Source organism: Nerophis ophidion, linkage group LG16 (assembly GCF_033978795.1).
Source record: "Nerophis ophidion isolate RoL-2023_Sa linkage group LG16, RoL_Noph_v1.0, whole genome shotgun sequence".
Classification (NCBI taxonomy): domain Eukaryota; kingdom Metazoa; phylum Chordata; class Actinopteri; order Syngnathiformes; family Syngnathidae; genus Nerophis; species Nerophis ophidion.
The window spans coordinates 25226079-25249757 of NC_084626.1; the positions used below are offsets into that span (position 1 = coordinate 25226079).

Sequence of the window (23679 nt, forward strand, 5' to 3'; positions counted from 1 at the left end):
GCATCTGCTTTGAGTGTCGCAGGATATCCACACATTTTTGCCATCTCTGTCGTAGCATAGCTGTCGTCGGTAAAGTGTGCGGAACAAACGAGGGACTTTCGCATCTTTTGACCAGTGTTGCAACTTGAATCCGTCTCTGTTCGTGTTGTTACGCCCTCCGACAACACACCGACGAGGCATGATGTCTCCAAGGTACGGGAAAACAGTCCAAAAAACGGAAAATAACAGAGCTGAATTAACTTTGTGTGTGTAATGTGTTTGAGAAAATGGCGGGTCGCTTCATGACGTGACGTCACGGGTGAAAGGTCATCGGCGTTTAAATCGCCAAATTCACCCTTTTAGAGATCGGAAAACTACACCGTGGACTAGTGGTTAGAGCAGGGGTAGGGAACCTATGGCTCTCTCTTTTGATGACCGCACCTGGCTCTCAGATAAATATTAACTGACGTTGCTTACCAGGATAAGTATCTAATAATTCCGCTGGTAATCACAGTGTTAAAAATATTCTTCAAAATATAAAACATTCTCATGCATTTTAATCCATCTATCCGTTTCTAACGCACCTGTTCAAGAAGTCACATTAATGGTCAAAAGTATAGCTAACTTCAGAATAACAATGTCATTAAAAATCAATCAATCAATGTTTACTTATATAGCCCTAAATCACTAGTGTCTCAAAGGGCTGCACAAACCACTACGACATCCTCGGTAGGCCCACATAAGGGCAAGGAAAACTCACACCCAGTGGGACGTCGGTGACAATGATGACTATGAGAACCTTGGAGAATAGGAGATGCACACATTTAGTTGTTGTAATCTGGGAAAGTCCAAATGAACGAGGAGGCGTAGAATTGTACAAGTGAGCTAAATTGATTCCTGTCTCTGTTTAATTCCTTGCTTCTTGTCTGTTTAATAAATGTCATCAGTGTTTGAACCTGACACTTGTAATTGTTGTTAATAATGTTACATGGCTCTTACGGAAATACATTTTAAAATATTTGGCTTTCAAAAAGGTTCTCCACCCCTGGGTTAGAGTGTCCGCCCTGAGATCGGTAGGTCGTGAGTTCAAATCCCGGCCGAGTCATACCAAAGACTATAAAAATGGGACCCGTTACTTCCCTGCTTGGCACTCAGCATCAAGGGTTGGAATTGGGTGTTAAATCACCATAAATGATTCCCGGGCGCGGCATTGCTGATGCTCACTGCTCCCCTCACCTCCCAGGGGGTGATCAAGGGTGATGGGTCAAATGCAGAGAATAATTTCGCCACATCTAGTATGTGTGTGACAATCATTGGTACTTTAACTTTAACTTTAAATTGGTTAAAAAAAAAGATGGTCTTTTTTCTGCACCATCAAGGTATATATTGACGCTTACATAGGTCTGCTGATAATGTTCCCCTTTAAAGGGCCGCATGCAGCTCTAGAGCCGTGGGTTGCAAACCCCTGTTTTACTGGGGTCCTGCTTCGGATGAAGTCCGGCCCTGGAAAATGTGACGAGTGCTGCCTATTGTTGTGCCAACTCACCAACGGAGTGTGAAGGTTTCACACTCTGTTATATTTGCCACCTGGGCATACCTGATGGTTTAGGAAATGCAAATTCTCCGAAGAGATTCTCGCTCACGCGGATGCACGCTTCTCGAGAGTGTTTGCAGATGTGCAAAAAAAAAAGCTCCTTAATTACTTGGATTTCATCATAATGTCTCTCAGACTAACTGCTGAAACGCCTATGAAATCCATGCAATTCTCTTCATGGCTGCCGGTTGTATCGAATCTTTAGAACGGTCTTGTCTTCTCTGTTTTAAACGTTTTCTTGGTTTCACTTTTTGCCGAACAGCTCGCTTTGTTGACGTGGAAGCCTGTGTGGCTCCGGGTGCAATGACACTATGCAGGACCACACATTCCTCAACGGCCTGACAGGCACATGATGGCCTTTATAGTCGGGCAAAAAAGTATTTAGTCAGCCACCGATTGTGCAAGTTCTCCCACTTCAAATGATGACAGAGGTCTGTAATTTTCATCATAGGTACACTTCAACTGTGAGAGACAGAATGTGAAAAAAAAATCCAGGAATTCACATTGTAGGAATTTTAAATGATTTATTTGTAAATTACGATGGAAAATAAGTATTTGGTCAACCATTCAAAGCTCTCACTGATGGAAGGAGGTTTTGGCTCAAAATCCCACGATACATGGCCCCATTCATTCTTTCCTTAACACGGATCAATCGTCCTGTCCACTTAGCAGAAAAACAGCCCCAAAGCATGATGTTTCCACCCCCATGCTTCACAGTAGGTGTGGTGTTCTTGGGATGCAACTCAGTATTCTTCTTCCTCCAAACACGACGAGTTGAGTTTATACCAAAAAGTTCTATTTTGGTTTTATCTGACCACATGACATTCTCCCAATCCTCTGCTGTATCATCCATGTATCCATTTTGGTATAAACTCAACTCGTCGTGTTTGGAGGAAGAAGAATACTGAGTTGCATCCCAAGAACACAATACCTACTGTGAAGCATGGGGGTGGAAACATGCTTTTATTTGTCGTTATTTATACTTTCTGAATAAATGATGTGATAATGTTCATCAGTCAACTCATTGGTGTTAATTTTCAATCTATCAAGGGAAAAAAAATAATATCAAAATCCATTTACAGGATGTTATTTCTGTAGTTTGCTCATTTTCTTTGACATCATGTTGTTTATTTTGTTTTACAAATGTAGCATGATCTACAAAGATACAAATAATTGCTATGGGACATCTAGTGGACACATTTAGAACAGCAGTTTCTTCCATTCAAACATTTCAGCACATTTTTATACTTAGAACTTAGGGGTGTAACGGTACACAAAAATTTCGGTTCGGTACGTACCTCGGTTTAGAGGTCACAGCTCGGTTCATATTCCGTACAGTAAGAAAACAACAAAATATAAATGTTATGGTTATTTATTTACCAAATTTGTAAACAATGGCTTTATCCTTTTAACATTGGGAACGCTATAATAATTCTGCCCACATTAATCCACATTAAACTGCTTCAACTTATTGCTCAGATCAAATAAAATGACAAAACTTTTCTTCGACATATAAAAAGTGCAACATTAAACAGTTTCAAGTCAACTCATCATGCTTAGTTTATCACAGCATTTGGGAAGCCTGTAGTTGATTTTTATTATTTAAATGTTATATTTGTATCAACATGTGATAGCAGGGACCCTGCCATTCAAAACTAGACTGCTTCATTACTAATGATTAATGTAACTATAGCTGAAAAAATAGTACAATAGCAATAGGAGAGACTATTCATCCCTGAACACCATGGAGTTCATGTAGGCTTTATGACGCACTTAAATTATTATGTCACTAGCACACACACACACACACACACACACACACACACACACACACACACACACACACACACACACACACACACACACACACACACACACACACAAAATGAGGTACGTTACACTAAAAGCTAATGCAAATATAAATTTTTTGGGTTATTTATTTACCAAATTTGTAAACAATGGCTTTATCCTTTTAACATTGGGAACACTATAATAATTCTACCCACGTTAATCCACATTAAATTGCCTCAACTTAATGCTCAGATCAAAACAAATGACAAAACTTTTCTTCTACATATAAAAAGTGCAAAATTAAACAGTTTCAAGTCAACTCATCATGCTTAGTTTATCACAGCATTTGGTAAGCCTGTAGTTGATTTTTATTATTTAAATGTTATATTTGTATCAACATGTGATAGCAGGGACCCTGCCATTCGAAACTAGACTGCTACATTACTAATGATTAATTTAACTATAGCTGAAAAAATAGTACAATAGCAATAGGAGAGACTATTCATCCCTGAACACCATGGAGTTCATGTAGGCTTTATGACGCACTTAAATTATTATGTCACTAGCACACACACACACACACACACACACACACACACACACACACACACACACACACACACAAAATGAGGTACGTTACACTAAAAGCTAATGCAAATATACATTTTTTGGGTTATTTATTTACCAAATTTGTAAACAATGGCTTTATCCTTTTAACATTGGGAACACTATAATAATTCTACCCACGTTAATCCACATGAAATTGCCTCAACTTAATGCTCAGATCAAAACAAATGACAAAACTTTTCTTCTACATATAAAAAGTGCAAAATTAAACAGTTTCAAGTCAACTCATCATGCTTAATTTATCACAGCATTTGGTAAGCCTGTAGTTGATTTTTATTATTTAAATGTTATATTTGTATCAACATGTGATAGCAGGGACCCTGCCATTCAAAACTAGACTGCTTCATTACTAATGATTAATGTAACTACAGCTGAAAAAATAGTACAATAGCAATAGGAGAGACTATTCATCCCTGAACACCATGGAGTTCATGTAGGCTTAATGATGCACTTAGATTATTATGTCACTAGCACACACACACAAACACACACATACCGCACTATGAGCTAACACACAAACACACCGCAAAATGAGGTACCGTTACACTAAAAGCTAATCAGCCTTGACTTCAAGCCAGGACTGCGAGCGAGCTGAGCTGCAGTTTGTTTCTAGAAGGTCAACGGGCTCCTACTGATGGTACTGGTAGTTGACTGGGAGGTGTTTATTATAATTTGGGGAGAGTCCGCTGCATTATACTCACCTGCTAAACAAACACCCCACCGCAGAAGCACTGACTCCATGCGCTCTGAATACGCACTGCTGATTGGCTGTTACCGCCCTGAATACGCACTGCTGATTGGCTGTTACCGCTATATATGCAACCAATCAGATGGTTGTGTGGGTGGGACAATGCTGGGCGCAGTGTAAGTGACAGAGGCAGAAAGCAGAGCAGCTTGTTAAGACTTTAACTTAGGCAGCTACTTCATATGTTCGTGTGGAAACTCGTTCGATACACCTCCGAACCGAACCGGGAACCCCCGTACCAAAACGGTTCAATACAAATACACGTACCTTTACACCCCTATTAGAACCTGTTCGTGGGCCTGATTAGGCCATAGGTTTGACACGCCTGTTTTAAATTCGGAGACTTCAGATGACAACGCAGTCACATGTCGAGGTTTGAACCGTCCCATAATGAATTTAGACGTCCGGCCCGTTCGCGACAAGAAACTGGTTTTATTTGTATGCATTCTGTGCTGATTGTCTAGAAAAAATGCAGCCACTGATTGTGAGTTATTGTGATCCGTTTGTCTCATTCTGGAATAGTCTGATTAACTCTGTGCTGTATGTCTTTTGTCCACGTGTCTCTCCTTTTATGCCTTGTAGGAAGGAGAGACTAAAAGTGTGACAGTTATCCTTCGTCGCGAGGGCGGATCTCTGGGGTTTAACATCATGGGAGGAAGACCATGCGCGGTAGGTTGAAAGCAGACCATCTCGGAGGTTTCTTCTCCCCTCAGTGATCAGACAAGTGTCTTGTGTCACCCCAGGAATGTAAAACACATACGCCGCAATCCTCCCCTTGTATCGACTGAGGCCCAATTTTCTCGACTTCTTAGTCCGTGGATGCATCAGATCCATTATTACGTTTTATTGTGTTGATATATCGGGCCCGGTTTAGTGGATACAGATGACATAATTTTGAAAATATATATACTATATTTAGTTTTACGAGCGTCAAACGTGGCAGTGCGGCTGTGACCTCACTTGTGTCTCTAATTGCGGAGATGCTGGTGGTGGGCTAAACACAGGCAATGTTTAAAAGGGGGTCCTTAATTCAAGACCTAATTCCAAGATGATGCCACACACTGGTGGGAATATAACATGGAGCTGTCTGAAATGAAATGAAACCTTTCCACGGCCACTGTGATGCTCTTCACTGATTATTTACAGTTTTCGCGGCAGGAAATACCATGATTTTTACATAAGGGTCGACCATTGATTTGATTTTTTAATAAGGATCCCTATTAGCTGGTTGACACAACAACCCACTAGTCTTCCTGGGGTCCACAAACTTCATACAATTACAAGTAAAAACATATAATTATAACTACACAAATACTGAAAAACATAACAATTTACAGTCACAGAATAATAATAATTACCATATAAATATAACTGCATGATACAAAACCAAACAAAAATCATCAACAAGAAAAGTAATTTACAGACTCAGATAAAATATGACTTTCTTTTTTAAAAACCTGTTTATGTCAGAGTTAGTTTGTGACGAACCCCAAGATGCAGAGAAGGAGGCAATCATTGGGTAAGGAAACCTGGTTTAATAAAACACTAAGACAAAACCAAACATATATATATATATATATATATATATATATATATATATATATATATATATATATATATATAATATACTTATATGATATATATGTTATATATATATATGTACGTGTATATTTGTATATGTACTGTATGTATATATATATATATATATATATATATATATATGTATATATATGTATGTATGTGTATATATATGTATACATATATCCATCCATCCATCCATTTTCTACCGCTTATTCCCTTTTGGGGTCGCGAGGGGCGCTGGTGCCTAGCTCAGCTACATTCGGGCGGAAGGCAGTGTACACCCTGGACAAGTCGCCACCCCATCACAGGGCCAACACAGATAGACAGACAGCATTCACACTCACATTCACACTTTAGGGCCAATTTAGTGTTGCCAATCAACCTAGCCCGGGTTTGAACCCTGACTACTCAGGACCTTTGTATCGTGAGGCAGACGCACTAACCCCTCTCCCACTATGAAGCTATATATATATATATATATATATATATATATATATATATATATATATATATATATATATATATATATATATATGACCAAGAAGCACGTGGAGTTGGAATATAATACAACACTTTATGTACATATTTATATACATATGTATATAATGTTTACATATGTATATAATATGTAACTACCAGCTCCATTGCTTTTATGAGCGGTCAAGCAAGTCATATATATATATATATGTAGCTGAGATAGGCGCCAGCAACCCCCGCGACCCCAAAAGGGAATAAGCGGTAGAAAAAATGGATGGATGGATGAATATATATATATATATATATTTTTTTTTTTTTAATTTGTGGCGGCCGTAATTCTTTCGTGGCGGGCCGCCAAAAATAAATGAATGTCTGGGAAACCCTGTATATATATATATATATATATATATATATATATATATATGTATATATGTATATATGTATATATGTATATATGTATGTATGTATGTATGTATGTATGTATGTATGTATGTATGTATGTATGTATGTATATATGTATATATATATATATATATATATATATATATATATATATATATATATATATATATGTATATGTATGTATGTATGTATGTATATATGTATATATGACCAAGAAGAACGTGGAGTTGGAATATAATACATATGAGCTATATGTACATATTTATATACATAAGTATATAATATTTACATATGTATATAATATGTAACTACCAGCTCCATTCACAGACAGAGTCCCATTGCTTTTATGGGCGGTCAAGCAAGTCAAAAGCCGGAAAAAACATATATATATATATATATATATATATATATATATATATACAAATATGTATATAAGTAGCTGAGATAGGCGCCAGCACCCCCCGCGACCCCAAAAGGGAATAAGCGGTAGGAAATGGATGGATGGATGGATGGATGGATATATATATATATATATAAATATATACATATATATATATGTATATATATATATATATATATATATATATATACATATATATATATATATATATTTATTATAATTATTATTATTATTATTTTATTTTATTTAATTTTTTTATTTTATTTGTGGCGGCCGTAATTCTTTCGTGGCGGGCCGCCACAAATAAATGAATGTCTGGGAAACCCTGTATATATATATATATTTATATATATATATATATATATATATATATATATATATACATATATATAAACTTTAGGTCAAGAAAAAACACAGAGGCTATATCATCCTTACAAGCCTGTTTCGCAGGTTTTCCTGCTCGTCAGGGGGATTTTATAAATTAAAAGAGTGTGCAAAGCAGTAATCAGAGCAAAATTTGGCTATTTAAAACAAAACTAGAATGTAAAACATGTTTTCAGTTATTTTCACCTTTTCTTGTTAAGTACATAACTCCACATGTGTTCATTCATAGTTTTGATGCCTTCAGGGACAATCTACAACGTAAACAGTCATGACAATAAAGACAATGCATTGAATGAGAAGGTGTGTCCAAACTTTCGACCAGTAATGTATTGTTTGCAGATAAATTAGGAGTTTGTGTAACCCGTATTGATGTGGTTTTATATGCAAGAGAATATAAGGCAATATATATATATATATATATATACAGAGAGAGAGAGAGAGAGAGAGAGAGATTTTATCCCTTGTCAAACTTTTTCCAGTGCTGTTATGAAAGGAAAAATCCGACATATTAATGTACTTGGCCTTGACTTTTCTAGAAACCTCAAAAACCAGTCTTTGATTGATTAAGATAGAAGTAGCTCATGAACATTCAGCTTTGGACACTCGCTTTCCCTGTGGTTGTCCTTTTGGCTGCCGGATTTTGCTGCCTCCGCCAGACCCTGTTTGTCTTTGAATGTCAAGGGTTAGTCGTCGGGCAGAAAGCAGGGGCCGTCGGTTGCATAATTTGCAGCAGAGCGGCGTCGACGGTGCTACTGTATGCCGCCTCTGGAAGAGGAAGGAAGTCAACCAGAAATTGCTAATTAGAATTTGGCAGACGACAACGTTTCCGAGTCCAATTAAAATGCACTTTTGATGCAGAGCTCAGCCTGCATGCTCGCTGCGGTTTGAAAGTTAACGCTAAAGGAAAGCACCTTTTAAGTTCTTTAAAGTCGGTCTTAATGGGGCCAGGACCGCAGGGTTTGACGCGTACTTGCCTTCGGGTCACAGAGTCAAGGCTTTAGGTAAAGGTCAGTTTTATCAAGTTTGAAAGAATACTTAAAGGCCTACTGAAATGAGATTTTCTTATTTTAACGTCGATAGCAGGTCCTTTATACGTGTCATACTTGTTCATTTCGCGATATTGCCATTTTTTTGCTGAAAGGATTTAGTAGAGAACATCGATGATAAAGTTTGCAACTTTTGGTCTCTAATAAAAAAGCCTTGCCTGTACCGGAAGTAGCAGACGATGTGCGCGTGATGTCACGGGTTGTAGAGCTCCTCACATCTTCACATTGTTTATAATCATAGCCACCAGCAGCAAGAGCGATTCAAACAGAGAAAGCGACGATTTCCCCATTAGTTTGAGCGAGGATGAAAGATTTGTGGATGAGGAAAGTTAGAGTGAAGCACTAGAAAAAAGAAAAAAAAAGACGACGGCAGTGGGAGTGATTCAGATGTTATTAGACACATTTACTAGGATAATTCTGGAAAATCCCTTATCAGCTAATTGTTTTACTAGTGTTTTAGTGAGATTATAAAATCATACCTGAAAGTCGGAGGGGTGTGGTGACTGTCAAGCGAAAAGAGTGCGCAGCGAAAGTCCAGTGCGCCGGGCAGTTTTTTGTCAGGGCGGCGTCATTGACGAACCAACGTGTGTGTAGCGAGAGAGAGACCATCCTAGTAGTGATTTAGCGAGACCCTGGTTAGGGTTAGGGTTTCTCCATATTTAATAGCCTAAGACAATATATATCACCGTAACTTTGGTATGATACGTTTTTTTCCTCGTATGCACTCTCACTGAGGCCACAGGGGCAATTATCAATCAATATTTACTTATATAGCCCTAAATCACTAGTGTCTCAAAGGGCTGCACAAACCACAACACAAACCACTACGACATCCTCGGTAGGCCCACATAAGGGCAAGGAAAACTCACACCCAGTGGGACGTCCGCGACAATAATGACTATGAGAACCTTGGAGAGGAGGAAAGCAATGGATGTCGAGCGGGTCTAACATGATACTGTGAAAGTTCAATCCATAATGGATCCAACTCAGCCACGAGAGTCCAGTCCAAAGCGGATCCAACACAGCAGCGAGAGTCCCGTTCACAGCGGAGCCAGCAGGAAACCATCCCAAGCGTAGGCAGATCAGCAGCGCAGGGATGTCCCCAGCCGATACACAGGCAAGCGGTCCATCCTGGGTCCCGACTCTGGACAGCCAGTACGTCATCCATGGCCACCGGATCGGACCGGACCCCCTCCACAAGGGAGAGTGGGACATAGGAGAAAAAGAAAAGAAACGGCAGATCAACTGGTCTAAAAAGGGAGTCTATTTAAAGACTACAGTATACAAATGAGTTTCAAGGTGAGACTTAAATGCTTCTACTGAGGTGGCATCTCGAACTGTTACCGGGAGGGCATTATTTGGCAAGCCTATGCCCCGACACGCTTGAGCACTTATTTCGCTTGACAGAACTTATTTCGCCAGTGTCTCTGAGGGGAAGCCATGGAGGAGCCTAGAAAGTCACAGCTGCCTCTTTGACAGCTGCTGCAGTTGGTCACGAGCTCCGCTCATGTCTCCGGTAGGAGCCGACTTATTACCACAATTTTCTCATCCAAAAACTTGCTGGTTGACATGTGGTAGAGAAACATGTTGGCTTGACCGCTCTGTTCCATATTAAAGCTTCACAAAAGAAACACCGGCTGTGTTTTGGTTACTAAAGGCAGCTGCAATCCACCGCTTTCCACCAACAGCATTCTTCTTTGACGTCTCCATTATTAATTGAACAAATTGCAAAAGATTCAGCAACACAGATGTCCAAAATACCGTGTAATTATGCAATTAAAGCAGACGACTTTTAGCCGTGAGTGGTGCTGGGATAAAATGTCCACTCCAACCAATAACGTCATCATTCCGCGACGTTTTCAAATGACACTTCGCGGGAAATTTTAAATTGCAATTAAGTAAACTAAAAAGGCCGTATTGGCATGTGTTGCAATGTTAATATTTCATCATTGATATATAAACTATCAGACTGCGTGGTCGCTAGTAGTGGCTTTCAGTAGGCCTTTAATTTAATTTACCGGCCATTCAGCCACACAGTTATGTTTTTTTTTTATTGCATCTCTTAGATTGCTTACGACTTTTCTCATGTACTATCACCATGGTTGTGGAGCAAAACACTCAAGTGTTGTTTCAGAACCGTAGCTGTCCGGATAATTACAGGCTTTTACATTGAATATAGTTCCTTTCTTTTAATTCGTAACGAGCACGTCTTACAAAATGAGCGTTTAATGTGGGCCCATTTTAAATGTGTGTGTAGTTTAATTGCACCTTCCCGACACCCAACTCTCGTCTTTTAAAAGATGCCAGCAGTAGATTAGTTCTACTTTTCCCAACTTCGCTATTGTGTTGATAATCAATCAATCAATCAATCAATGTTCATTTATATAGCCCCAAATCACAAATGTCTCAAAGGACTGCACAGATCATTACGACTACAACATCCTCGGAAGAACCCACAAAAGGGCAAGGAAAACTCACACCCAGGGGGCAGGGAGAATTCACATTCAGTGGGACGCCAGTGACAATGCTGACTATGAGAAACCTTGGAGAGGACCTCAGATGTGGGCAACCCCCCCCCTCTAGGGGACCGAAAGCAATGGATGTCGAGCGGGTCTAACATGATACTGTGAAAGTTCAATCCATAGTGGCTCCAAGACAGCAGTGAGAGTCCCGTCCACAGGAAACCATCTCAAGCGGATCAGCAGCGTAGAGATGTCCCCAACCGATACAGGCGAGCGGTCCATCCTGGGTCCCGACGAGCGGTCCATCCTGGGTCTCGACTCTGGACAGTCAGTACTTCATCCATGGTCATCGGACCGGACCCCCTCCACAAGGGAGGGGGGGACATAGGAGAAAGAAAAGAAGCGGCAGATCAACTGGTCTAAAAAGGAGGTCTATTTAAAGGCTAGAGTATACAGATGAGTTTTAAGATGAGACTTAAATGCTTCTACTGAGGTAGCATCTCGAACTGTTACCGGGAGGGCATTCCAGAGTACTGGAGCCCGAACGGAAAACGCTCTATAGCCCGCAGACTTTTTTTGAGCTCTAGGAATCACTAATAAGCCGGAGTCTTTTGAACGCAGATTTCTTGCCGGGACATACGGTACAATACAATCGGCAAGATAGGCTGGAGCTAGACCGTGTAGTATTTTATACGTAAGTAGTAAAACCTTAAAGTCACATCTTAAGTGCACAGGAAGCCAGTGCAGGTGAGCCAGTACAGGCGTAATATGATCAAACTTTCTTGTTCTTGTCAAAAGTCTAGCAGCCGCATTTTGTACCAACTGTAATCTTTTAATGCTAGACATGGGGAGACCCGAAAATAATACGTTACAGTAATCGAGACGAGACGTAACAAACGCATGGATAATGATCTCGGCGTCTTTGGTGGACAAAATGGAGCGAATTTTAGCGATATTACGGAGATGAAAGAAGGCCGTTTTAGTAACGCTTTTAATGTGTGACTCAAAGGAGAGAGTTGGGTCGAAGATAATACCCAGATTCTTTACCGTGTCGCCTTGTTTTATTATTTGGTTGTCAAATGTTAAAGTTGTATTATTAAATAGAGGTCGGTGTCTAGCAGGACCGATAATCAGCATTTCCGTTTTTTTGGCATTAAGTTGCAAAAAGTTAGCGGACATCCATTGTTTAATTTCATTAAGACACGCTTCCAACTGACTACAGTCCGGCGTGTTGGTCAGCTTTAGGGGCATGTAGAGTTGGGTGTCATCAGCATAACAGTGAAAGCTAATACCGTATTTGATAACTGCAATTTCCTCGACAGGAGGACAACGACAGCACTTTGAAGGAGGGGATCTTTGTGTCAAAAATCACGCAGGACGGACCCGCCGACAACGCCGACGGACTGCAACTCCACGACCGGATTGTAGAGGTATGTTCAAGACGGAACAGGACAAATGAGAAGTGGGACAATGCACCATGTTTATCAATAATCACGGAGTACCGTACAGGGGCGTCACTAGACCTAATACTGTACTGGGGCACACCTGGGGCACAAATAATTCATGTGAGCGGGCAAAGCGCGCAAGCAAAAACATTTTTAGCACTTATTTATCATAAAAAATACATAAATAGTGCTTTAAACTATGAAATCATATCAGATGATGTTGTATGGATCTTTGATTAACCACCTGAAATTCAATCAATCAATCAATGTTTACTTATATAGCCCTAAATCACTAGTGTCTCAAAGGGCTGCACAAACCACCACGACATCCTCGGTAGGCCCACATAAGGGCAAGGAAAACTCACACCCAGTGGGACGTCGGTGACAATGATGACTATGAGAACCTTGGAGAGGAGGAAAGCAATGGATGTCGAGCGGGTCTAACATGATACTGTGAAAGTTCAATCCACAATGGATCCAACACAGTCGCGAGAGTCCAGTCCAAAGCGGATCCAACACAGCAGCGAGAGTCCCGTTCACAGCGGAGCCAGCAGGAAACCATCCCAAGCGGAGGCGGATCAGCATCGCAGAGATGTCCCCAGCCGATACACAGGCGAGCAGTACATGGCCACCGGATCGGACCGGACCCCCTCCACAAGGGAGAGTGGGACATAGGAGAAAAAGAAAAGAAACGGCAGATCAACTGATCTAAAAAGGGAGTCTATTTAAAGGCTAGAGTAAATTAACTAATGCATTTGACCTACTTGTGCACTTTTTTACTCCTGACTTCTAAACTGCTACTGGTAAAAGCAAAAAGGAAGTGCAATGAATATTTTTGAAATATTTATTGCAGTAATCATCCACAAATTTAACATCTACAAAAGTAAAACAAAAAATAAAGCACCCCTACATCTCTGGGTTCTTTTATATTATTTAATTTCCATTTATGGCCATGTGGCTAATCCTATTTCAGATACACAAAACTATCAAATATACACAAAACAATAAAGCCACAGTAGTAGAATAAATGAACAACTGTTGTGTGTCTGTTCAGGGAATCATTTTCTGAGAAGTAAACTGTAACGTCTCCTTTTCATTTTTGCAAAGTGGTCAATCACTCTGGACAGACATGAAAATATTACAGTAACTGTTATACAGTTGACCAGTGGTTCCCAACTGCTGGGTCGTGACATAAAAGTGGATTGTGTGTCATTTTCAGTGAGTCGCAGTCACATGTGTGCATGGAAAAAAAAAAAAGTTTAGGGAGAAAAAAAATCAAATTGTGGCAACAAAACCAGATATTTTTAGCCATTTTTCTAGTGACTATTAGTGAGTATTTTAGCAAAAGGCAAACCGACTAACAAGTTGGAGGAGGACTCAGGACAGACATGGAAATATATTTTTTAAAATCTAAATGGGGCAACAATACCTGATATTTTCAGCCATCTTTCTGAAAACAAATACAGAAATGTTACTATTTTTTCTGGAAACAAAACCAGATGCTTTGGCTGTAGCCATTTTTCTGGTGACAAAACAAGATTATTTTAGTCAAAGTCACACCGATTAACAAGACAGGTCTACTGTGCTATTTTTCTGTCAAATAAACTTGAATGATTTAAAAATTTGACTCACGACTTGATGATATGGAAAAATGTTTTTCTTCCTGAAGATAAACCAAACTCACACATGCTGACTCCAAATCATCATTGATGCAGAAGCAGCAGACAATAACCAACATGATGTTTCATGTTCATTGGAAATTCCCCCGACTGCTCGTACAGCAAATGAATATGTTTGTCTTGATACAAGGAAGAACGTTAGCTAACTTAGCATCAACTTAAGACAATGATGTTGCCTAGCTAGCGAGGACTTCACTTACATCTCTCTTTTCTCGCTTCTTCTTCCCTGCTGCGGGCAAATAACTTTTTTAAATCAATCTAGGAGTTACAGCTTGAGTCAAATCAAAATCAAAATAATGTAATTAACAAATTGTTGTTGGCTAACGTTACCTACCTCAGCAGTGATTCGCATCGCCTCTCTCTCTCTCTCAACCGAAGTCTCGATCCACACGTGAATGAATTACCGTATTAATTAGCCATGTGTCATTGTTACGTGGAGTGAATACAGTAGAAATCAATTACCATACTAAGTAGTACGTGCGCTGTTCTCTATGTTATGTAGACTTAAAACTCTGAAGCATTTTTTTTTTTATTGGTGAAATTTTCTACTGGGGCACTGCAGATAAACAGTGGGGCACGTGCCCCAGTGAAATATGTCTGGCGACGCCCCTGGTACCATATCTCCTTGAATTGCCGCCGGGGCGCTAATTCATTTAAATCCTCTTCTCACTCCTGCGCTTACCAAAGGCATGCGGTAAAAGTAAGCATGCGCTAATTATTTTAAAACCTCGTCTCACTCCGGCACTTACCAGAGGCATGCAGTAAAAATTGGAGTGTGATGTAAGCTTGGACCTTAAATCCTACTGAATAGTTCTTAAACTTCCTCCCTTTGTGCGATTTCAAATTACCGGTATTGACATCAGCCTCCTCCATTTTGAAAATGATGACAGGGGAAGTGTCACTCATGATGTCAGGAGTTTGACCAGGCGGTAATACTAAGCATGCGCTAATTATTTTGCGAAGCGAGTTTGTAATTCAAGGCAGGTGCATACTATATGCCCTGCGGCAATTCAAGGAAGTACGGTATTTATGGGGTTTTATTGAGCTCCAGTTGGCGCCTCAAAATTGTTTTTTGGATTTTACTGCAGCCTAGGGTAGGGCTAGGCGACATGGCGGAAAACTGTATCACAATAAAAGTGTTTTATATTTGTCAATATCAATATTTTTTATCAGTTTTATGACCTATCAAAAGCAAGAACCAGGGGAAAGATACATTAAATACAAACATTTTTATTTCCAATGTAACCTTCCTCTTAGGGCTGGGCGATACGGCCTTTTTCTAATATCTCGATATTTTTAGGCCATATCGCGATACACGATATATATATCTATTTTTCCTTAGCCTTGAATGAACATTTGATGCATACTGTCAGAGTTATTTGGTGTTGAACCCCAAGATGCAGAGATGGAGGCAGGCATGGAATGTGAAAACATGATTTAATTAAATGCTAAGACAAAAACAAAACCAAAAGGGTACAAACACAAAGCGCGCACGAGGCGGATAATCAAACAAAAGGAGCTAGCCTGGGAGCTAGAAAATAACGAACAGGAGCTTAGCGTGGAAGCTAGCGGGTAGCGAAGTCGTACTTGTATAATAAAAATTAAAACGGAAGCAGGGAACAAAAAAACAGTAAGCTACAAACATCAACTGAATATAACTTACCGCTACGCTGCAAAGACAAGGTGCGACACGACAGGAGCGATAACACATCACAAGAGCGACTAGACGTGACATCGACAAGACAAGACAATACAATGATCCAGCAACTGACACAAGACAAAGCAGGTACAAATAGGAGCAGGCTGATTGGCAACAGGTGTGGCCAAGTGCCAATCAGCCGCAGCTGAGGAGGTACACAGCACTCAGGGAACAAGACAGGAAGCTGACAAAATAAGAGCACTAGACAGGAACTAAAGACAGGAGATACTAAAGACAAATGCAGAGGAAAAAACTAAAACATAGACAAACTGTCAGGGGAAAGCCTGACACATACAACCACAGCAGTATGATGATTCTATGTGTCTACATTAAAACATTATTCTTCATACTGCATTAATATATGCAAATTTTTAACTTGCATGCAGAGAAGGAAATCACAACCAAGTCAATTTACCAAATTTGTATTTATTAAACAGTTATTAAGCAGTGGCACAAACGTTCATGTCATTTCAAAACAGAAAGCGCAAGATTGTCAGAGACATTTTAAGTGTCAAATAAAAATGAGCTGCATAAAAGGAAATCAAATAGTTTTCTTCTTTCGCTATGTGGTTACTACGGACTTTATTTAATTCTGTTGGAGATGTTGATGTTACACCCCTGGAATGCCAATTTTCCAAAAAACATACACTTTTAAACAATGATTTTTAAACATTGCACCTTTTTAAACATTACTCTTTTTTAAAGAATTACATTTCTCTATTCAAAACAGGCTCTGCTTTTTACCCATAGATTTATTAGATTTTATTTTTTATTATGTATAGCATGGGTGTCAAAACTGTGCCTCGGAGGCCATTTGCGACCCACAGCTAATGTTTTAAAGGCACCACAACACATTCTAAAAATACTATTAAAACAAAACCATAAACAAAAGTGAAATAAAAAAGCTTAAATGCTAAATGTAATTTAGAATTGATTGATTGATTGATACTTTTATTAGTACAGTGGGGGCGGTATAGCTCGGTTGGTAGAGTGGCCGTGCCAGCAACTTGAGGGTTGCAGGTTCGATTCCCGCTTCCGCCATCCTGGTCACTGCCGTTGTGTCCTTGGGCAAGACACTTTACATTTAAACCAGTGCCACCCACACTGGTTTAAATGTAACTTAGATATTGGGTTTCACTATGTAAAGTGCTTTGAGTCACTAGAGAAAAGCGCTATATAAATATAATTCACTTCACTTCACATATTCCATACAATTGACCACTAAATGGTAACACCCGAATAAGTTTTTCAACTTGTTTAAATAAGGGTCCACGTTAATCAATTCATGGTAAAAGTTGCAACGTTGACTAATAAAACAAAGCTGTTGGCTGTGTCATTTTTCTTTTAATAAAAAAATGAAAACGGGTCCCACAGACCCGAACCCTTTTTTTTTAATATGATGCAGTGTCTCGAGCTGTAACCACAATAATAAACGTACAGTACACATGACAATGAACGTTGCGCGGAAAATTTCTCTGCCGGTTTCTGCATCCCGCAGGGCTTCTTTTTTTGTGTTTCCACACAAGTTTGCAACATTGTTTATCAACACTGTCTGCTCTCATTTTCTCGCACAATTGACCTTCTGATGTTCTCTGTACCGATACTCTGTGTGTGTGTGTGTGTGTGTGTGGGGGGGGGGGGGGGGGGGGGGTACACAGAACATCAATTTCCACACTTCTATTAGCCCCGGGTCCAGTGGACCCGGACATCTTATATGTAATAGAAATGTGTAGAGGTGGTGTATGGTGTTTGGTCATTGATTGATTGATACTTTTATTAGTAGATTGCATAGTTCAGTACATATTCCGTACTATTGACCACTAAATGGTAACACCCCAATAAGTTTTTCAACTTGTTTAAGTCGGGGTCCACGTCATTAGATATGTACTCTGATATATGTTCTTCACAGAAAATGAGCCAAAGTCAGTGAGTCTCAGTTTGGAAAATTATTTGTATCATTTTTCTTTTAATAAAAAAATGAAAACGGGTCCCACAGACCCGAACCCTTTTTTTTAATATGATGCAGTGTCTCGAGCTGTAACCACAATAATAAACGTACAGTACACGTGACAATGAACGTTGCGCGGAAAATTTCTCTGCCGGTTTCTGCATCCCGCAGGGCTTCTTTTTTTGTGTTTCCACACAAGTTTGCAACATTGTTTATCAACACTGTCTGCTCTCATTTTCTCGCACAATTGACCTTCTGATGTTCTGTGTACCGATACTCTGTGTGTGTGTGTGTGTGTGTGTGTGTGTGTGTGTGGGGGGGGGGGGGGGGGGTACACAGAACATCAATTTCCACACTTCTATTAGCCCCGGGTCCAGTGGACCCGGACATCTTATATGTAATAGAAATATGTAGAGGTGGTGTATGGTGTTTGGTCATTGATTGATTGATACTTTTATTAGTAGATTGCATAGTACAGTACATATTCCGTACTATTGACCACTAAATGGTAACACCCGAATAAGTTTTTCAACTTGTTTAAGTCGGGGTCCACGTCATTAGATATGTACTCTGATATATGTTCTTCACAGAAAATGAGCCAAAGTCAGTGAGTCTCAGTTTGGAAAATTATTTGTATCATTTTTCTTTTAATAAAAAAATGAAAACGGGTCCCACAGACCCGAACACTTTTTTTTTAATATGATGCAGTGTCTCGAGCTGTAACCACAATAATAAACGTACAGTACACATGAAATTGGCCCCTGTGAGACCAACTCGCAGAGGCGTAACTCAACACCGCCTGGGTGGCAAATGTGAAGATAAACATCATAAAGTAGTCAATGTTGTAGCATGTTCACCCAAGGAGGTGAAACGTGACCGCGCCGTAGTGGAAGTGCTAGTTCCAGTAAGTCTATATGGATGTAACATGTACATGATGAGCCACGGCTCGTTCCTTTACAACAGGCTCTTAGCAAGGCGGTGTGATAGCAGATGGCACTCCTCCAGCTCAGGCTGCGATGAATGCACCCTTGTTCCGTGGGACCTCTTCTCCATCAAAAACAAAACCTTGTTGGCTTTTGCTAGAGATCCTCTAAAGCAGACCTATGCAAAATAATGCATGAAAGGCCTACTGAAATGAGATGTTCTTATTTAAACGGGGATAGCAGGTCCATTCTATGTGTCATACTTGATCATTTCGCCATATTGCCATATTTCTGCTGAAAGGATTTAGTAGAGAACATCGACGATAAAGTTCGCAACTTTTGTTCGGTAATAAAAAAGCCTCGCCTGTATGTGCGCGTACTCACATCCTCACATTGTTTATAATGTGAGCCACCAGCGGCAAGAGCAATTCGGACCGAGAAAGCGACAATTTCCCCATTAATTTGAGCGAGGATGAAAGATTTGTGGATGAGGAAAGTTAGAGTGAAGGAGTAGAAAAAAAAAAAAAATGAAATAAAATAAAAAGCGACGGATCTGTCCAGGGTGTACCCTGCCTTCCGCCCGATTGTAGCTGAGATAGGCGCCAGCGCCCCCCGCGACCCCAAAAGGGAATAAGCGGTAGAAAATGGATGGATGGATGGATCCGGGCGGCGGCAGTGTGAGCGTTTCAGATGTAATTAGACACATTTACTAATCAAATAAAATCAACTTTATTTATAAAGAACATTTAAAATTTACCACAGGGGTAGCCAAAGTGCTGTACAATGGACAGGTTAAAACTGTGGTCCCCAACCACCGGGCCGCAGAAGAATTTTTTATTTAAAAAAATAATAATAATAATTTAATCCATCCATTTTCTACCGCTTATTCCTTTTTGGGGTCGCGGGGGGCGCTGGCGCCTAACTCAGCTACAATCGGGCGGAAGGCGGGGTACACCCTGGACAAGTCGCCAACTCATCGCAGGGCCAACACAGATAATTTTTTTTTTTTATCAAATCAACATAAAAAACACAATATACACTTACAATTAGTGCACCAACCACAAAAACCTCCCTTTTTCATGACAAAGAAGGAAAAAAAAGAAAAAAAGGACTGATTTTTACAATAAAGTTCTAAAGCTTGGTGATTTATCAGATGTATCAGATTGTAGGTGGGATTTTTTTGTTACATATTTCGCCGTGTTTGTTGCATTTTTGTTGCCTTTTACTTGATTGTAAAATATATGGGGTTTGACATTCATATGTTGTGAATATTCAGTGTTTTATCGTTCATAGTTAATATTGTAAATCACACATTCTTTATTTTTATGTACATTCTGGGTGTGTTATTCAGCAAAAAAAATGTCAAATTCCATTCTGGTTTTTAAGGCTGTCTGTCATAACGTTTTTAGGATTCAATCAGACATTATTGTGAGGTTTTGTATTAATGGTCCTGAATATTTCACAGCTTAAAAAATAAATAAATATATACATAAATGGGTAGTACTTGTATAGCGCTTTTCTACCTTCAAGGTACTCAAAGCGCTTTGACACTACTTCCACATTTTACCCATTCACACACACATTCACACACTGATGGAGGGAGCTGCCATGCAAGGCGCTAACCAGCACCCATCAGGAGCAAGGGTGAAGTGTCTTGCTCAGGACACAACGGACGTGACGAGGTTGGTACTAGGTGGGGATTGAACCGGGGACCCTCGGGTTGCGCACGGCCACCCTTTCACTACGCCACGCCGTCCGTCTATATATATATATATATATATATATATATATATATATATATATATATTTATATGTATATATGTATGTATGTATATATATATGTACATACATATATATATATATAGCTATATAAATAAACTGATTGATTGAGATATATATATACATACATATATATACATACATATATATGTATGTATATATATATATATATATATATATATATATATATATATATATATATATATATATATCTCAATCAATCAATCAGTTTATTTATATAGCCCTAAATCACTAGTGTCTCAAAGGGCTTCACAAACCACAACGACATCCTTGGTAAAGCCCACATAAGGGCAAAGAAAACTCAACCCAATGGGACGTCGGTGACAGTGACAATGATGACTATGAGAAACCTTGGACGGGACCCGCATATGTGGGCAACCCTCCCCCCCCCTAAGGGACCGAAAGCAATGGATGTCGAGCGGGTCTAACACGATATTGTGAAATTCCAATCCATAGTGGATCCAACATAACCGTGAGATTCCAGTCCAAAGTGAATCCAATATAGTAGCGAGAGTCCCGTCCAAAGTGGAGCCAGCAGGAAACCATCCCAAGCCGATACACAGGCGTGCGGTCCATCCTGGGTCCCGATTCTGGACAGCCAGTACTTCATCCATTGATGGTCATCGGACCGGACCCCCTCCACAAGGGAGGGGGGGACAGGGGAGAAAAAGAAAAGAAGCGGCAGATCAACTGGTCTAAAAAGGGAGTCTATTTAAAGGCTAGAGTATACAAGTGAGTTTTAAGGTGAGACTTAAATGCTTCTACTGAGGTGGCATCTCGAACTTTTACCGGGAGGGCATTCCAGAGTACTGGAGCCCGAACGGAAAACGCTCTATAGCCCGCAGACTTTTTTTGGGCTTTGGGAATCACTAATAAGCCGGAGTCCTTTGAAGGCAGATTTCTTGCCGGGACATATGGTACAATACAATCGGCAAGATAGGCTGGAGCTAGACCGTGTAGTATTTTATACGTAAGTAGTAAAACCTTAAAGTCACATCTTAAGTGCACAGGAAGCCAGTGCTGGTGAGCCAGTACAGGCGTAATATGATCAAACTTTTTTGTTCTTGTCCAAAGTCTAGATCAGGGGTAGGGAACCTATGGCTCGCGAGCCAGATGTGGCTCTTTTGATGACTGCATCTGGCTCTCGGATAAATCTGAGCTGACATTGCTTAACACGATAAGTAATGAATAATTCCACTTGTAATCACAGTGTTAAAAATAACGTTCAAAATATAAAACATTCTCGTGCATTTTTAATCCATCCAACCGTTTTTCAACGCACCTGTTCAAGAAGTTGCGTTAATGGTAAAAAGTTATTTATTTATTATTGGTTAGTGTGGGGCTTGCCCTCCTCGGGGTTCTTCACACCACTCGGCACCGACATGAGAGCCTGTTTCAGGGTTACAATATTGTTTTATTTTTCAATAAGTCACTCAGTTGCTTTCCAGCAATCGTCTTTTTCTCTTTTGTTCTTGCTCGCACTCTGGCTCCAGCCCCAACCCCGTCTCTCCTCCTGGCTGCTGCTTATAACAGAGCGACAGGTACGCACCTGTCGCTAATTTCGAGTCCGGTCCTGGCAACACCCCGCTTCGCTGCAGGCCCGCAGGCCACGCCCCCTTACAGTTGGCTTCAGAAAAACAATGTTATTACAAAGAATAAAATACCTACTATAGTCTAGAAATGTTACTTAAAAAAGCACGCGTTTAGTTGTGTTCAGTGTTAAAAAAAATATATTATATGGCTCTTACGGAAACACATTTTAAAATATTTGGCTTCTTGGCTCTCTCAGACAAAAAGGTTCCCGACCCCTGGTCTAGATCAGGGGTGCCCACACTTTTTCTGCAGGCGAGCTACTTTTCAATTGACCAACTCGAGGGGATCTACCTCATTTATATATATCATTTATATTTATTTATGTATGAAAGAGACATTTTTGTAAACAAGTTAAATGTGTTTAATGATAATACAAGCATGTGTAACACATATACATGTCTTTCTTTCACAAAGACAAGAATATAAGTTGCTGTATTACCTGATTCTGATGACTTGCATTGATTGGAATCAGACAGTAATGATGATAACGCCCACATTTTCAAATGGAGGAGAAAAAAAGTTGTCCTTTCTGTACAATACCACATGAAAGTGGTTGGTTTTTGGCATCTAATTCATCCAGCTTCCATACACTTTACAAGAAAAACATTGGCGGCAAATTCCGTAGCTTGCTTGATTGACATTCACGGCACCCGAGGGTCTTGTGAGATGACGCTGGCTGCTGCCAGATCATTATTATGAAAAAATGACAGAGAGGAAGGCGAGAAACACTTTTTATTTCAACAGACTTTCGCGCCGTCCCTTCCGTCAAAACTCTAAAGGCCGACTGCACATTTCCTATCTTCACAATAAAAGCCCTGCTTCATGCTTCCTGCGCTAACAAAATAAGAGTCTCGGAAAGCCGGCGCAAACAAGCTAGCAAGCTATGGAGTTTGCCGCCAATGTATTTCTTGTAAAGTGTATAAAAACCAATATGGAAGCTGGACAAATAAGATGCCAAAAACCAACGACTTTCATGTAGTATTAGACAGAAAGGAGGAACTTTTTTTCTCCTCCATTTGAATACGTGGACATTATCAGCACTATACTGTCTGATTCCAATCAATGCAAGTCATCAGAATCAGGTAATACACCAACTTATATTCT

The 23679-nt window shown here is 39.8% G+C and overlaps 1 protein-coding gene across 5 annotated transcripts in view; it reads left to right on the top strand.

The window, feature by feature from the left end:
* The window catches only part of pdzrn3b (PDZ domain containing RING finger 3b), a 378976-nt gene that overhangs the window by 17711 nt on the left and 337586 nt on the right, over nt 1-23679 (top strand). For 2 of the 5 annotated variants that reach the window (XM_061874751.1, XM_061874752.1), the window contains exons 2-3: nt 5319-5405; nt 12811-12918. The exons of 1 other annotated variant lie outside the window; for it this stretch is intronic. In XM_061874751.1, coding sequence (XP_061730735.1) covers nt 5319-5405; nt 12811-12918 — 195 coding nt within the window. Of the gene's footprint in view, nt 1-5318; nt 5406-12810; nt 12919-22317; nt 22340-23679 lie in introns of all 5 variants that reach the window. 2 more of the 5 variants (XM_061874753.1, XM_061874756.1) reach the window with 2 other exon arrangements.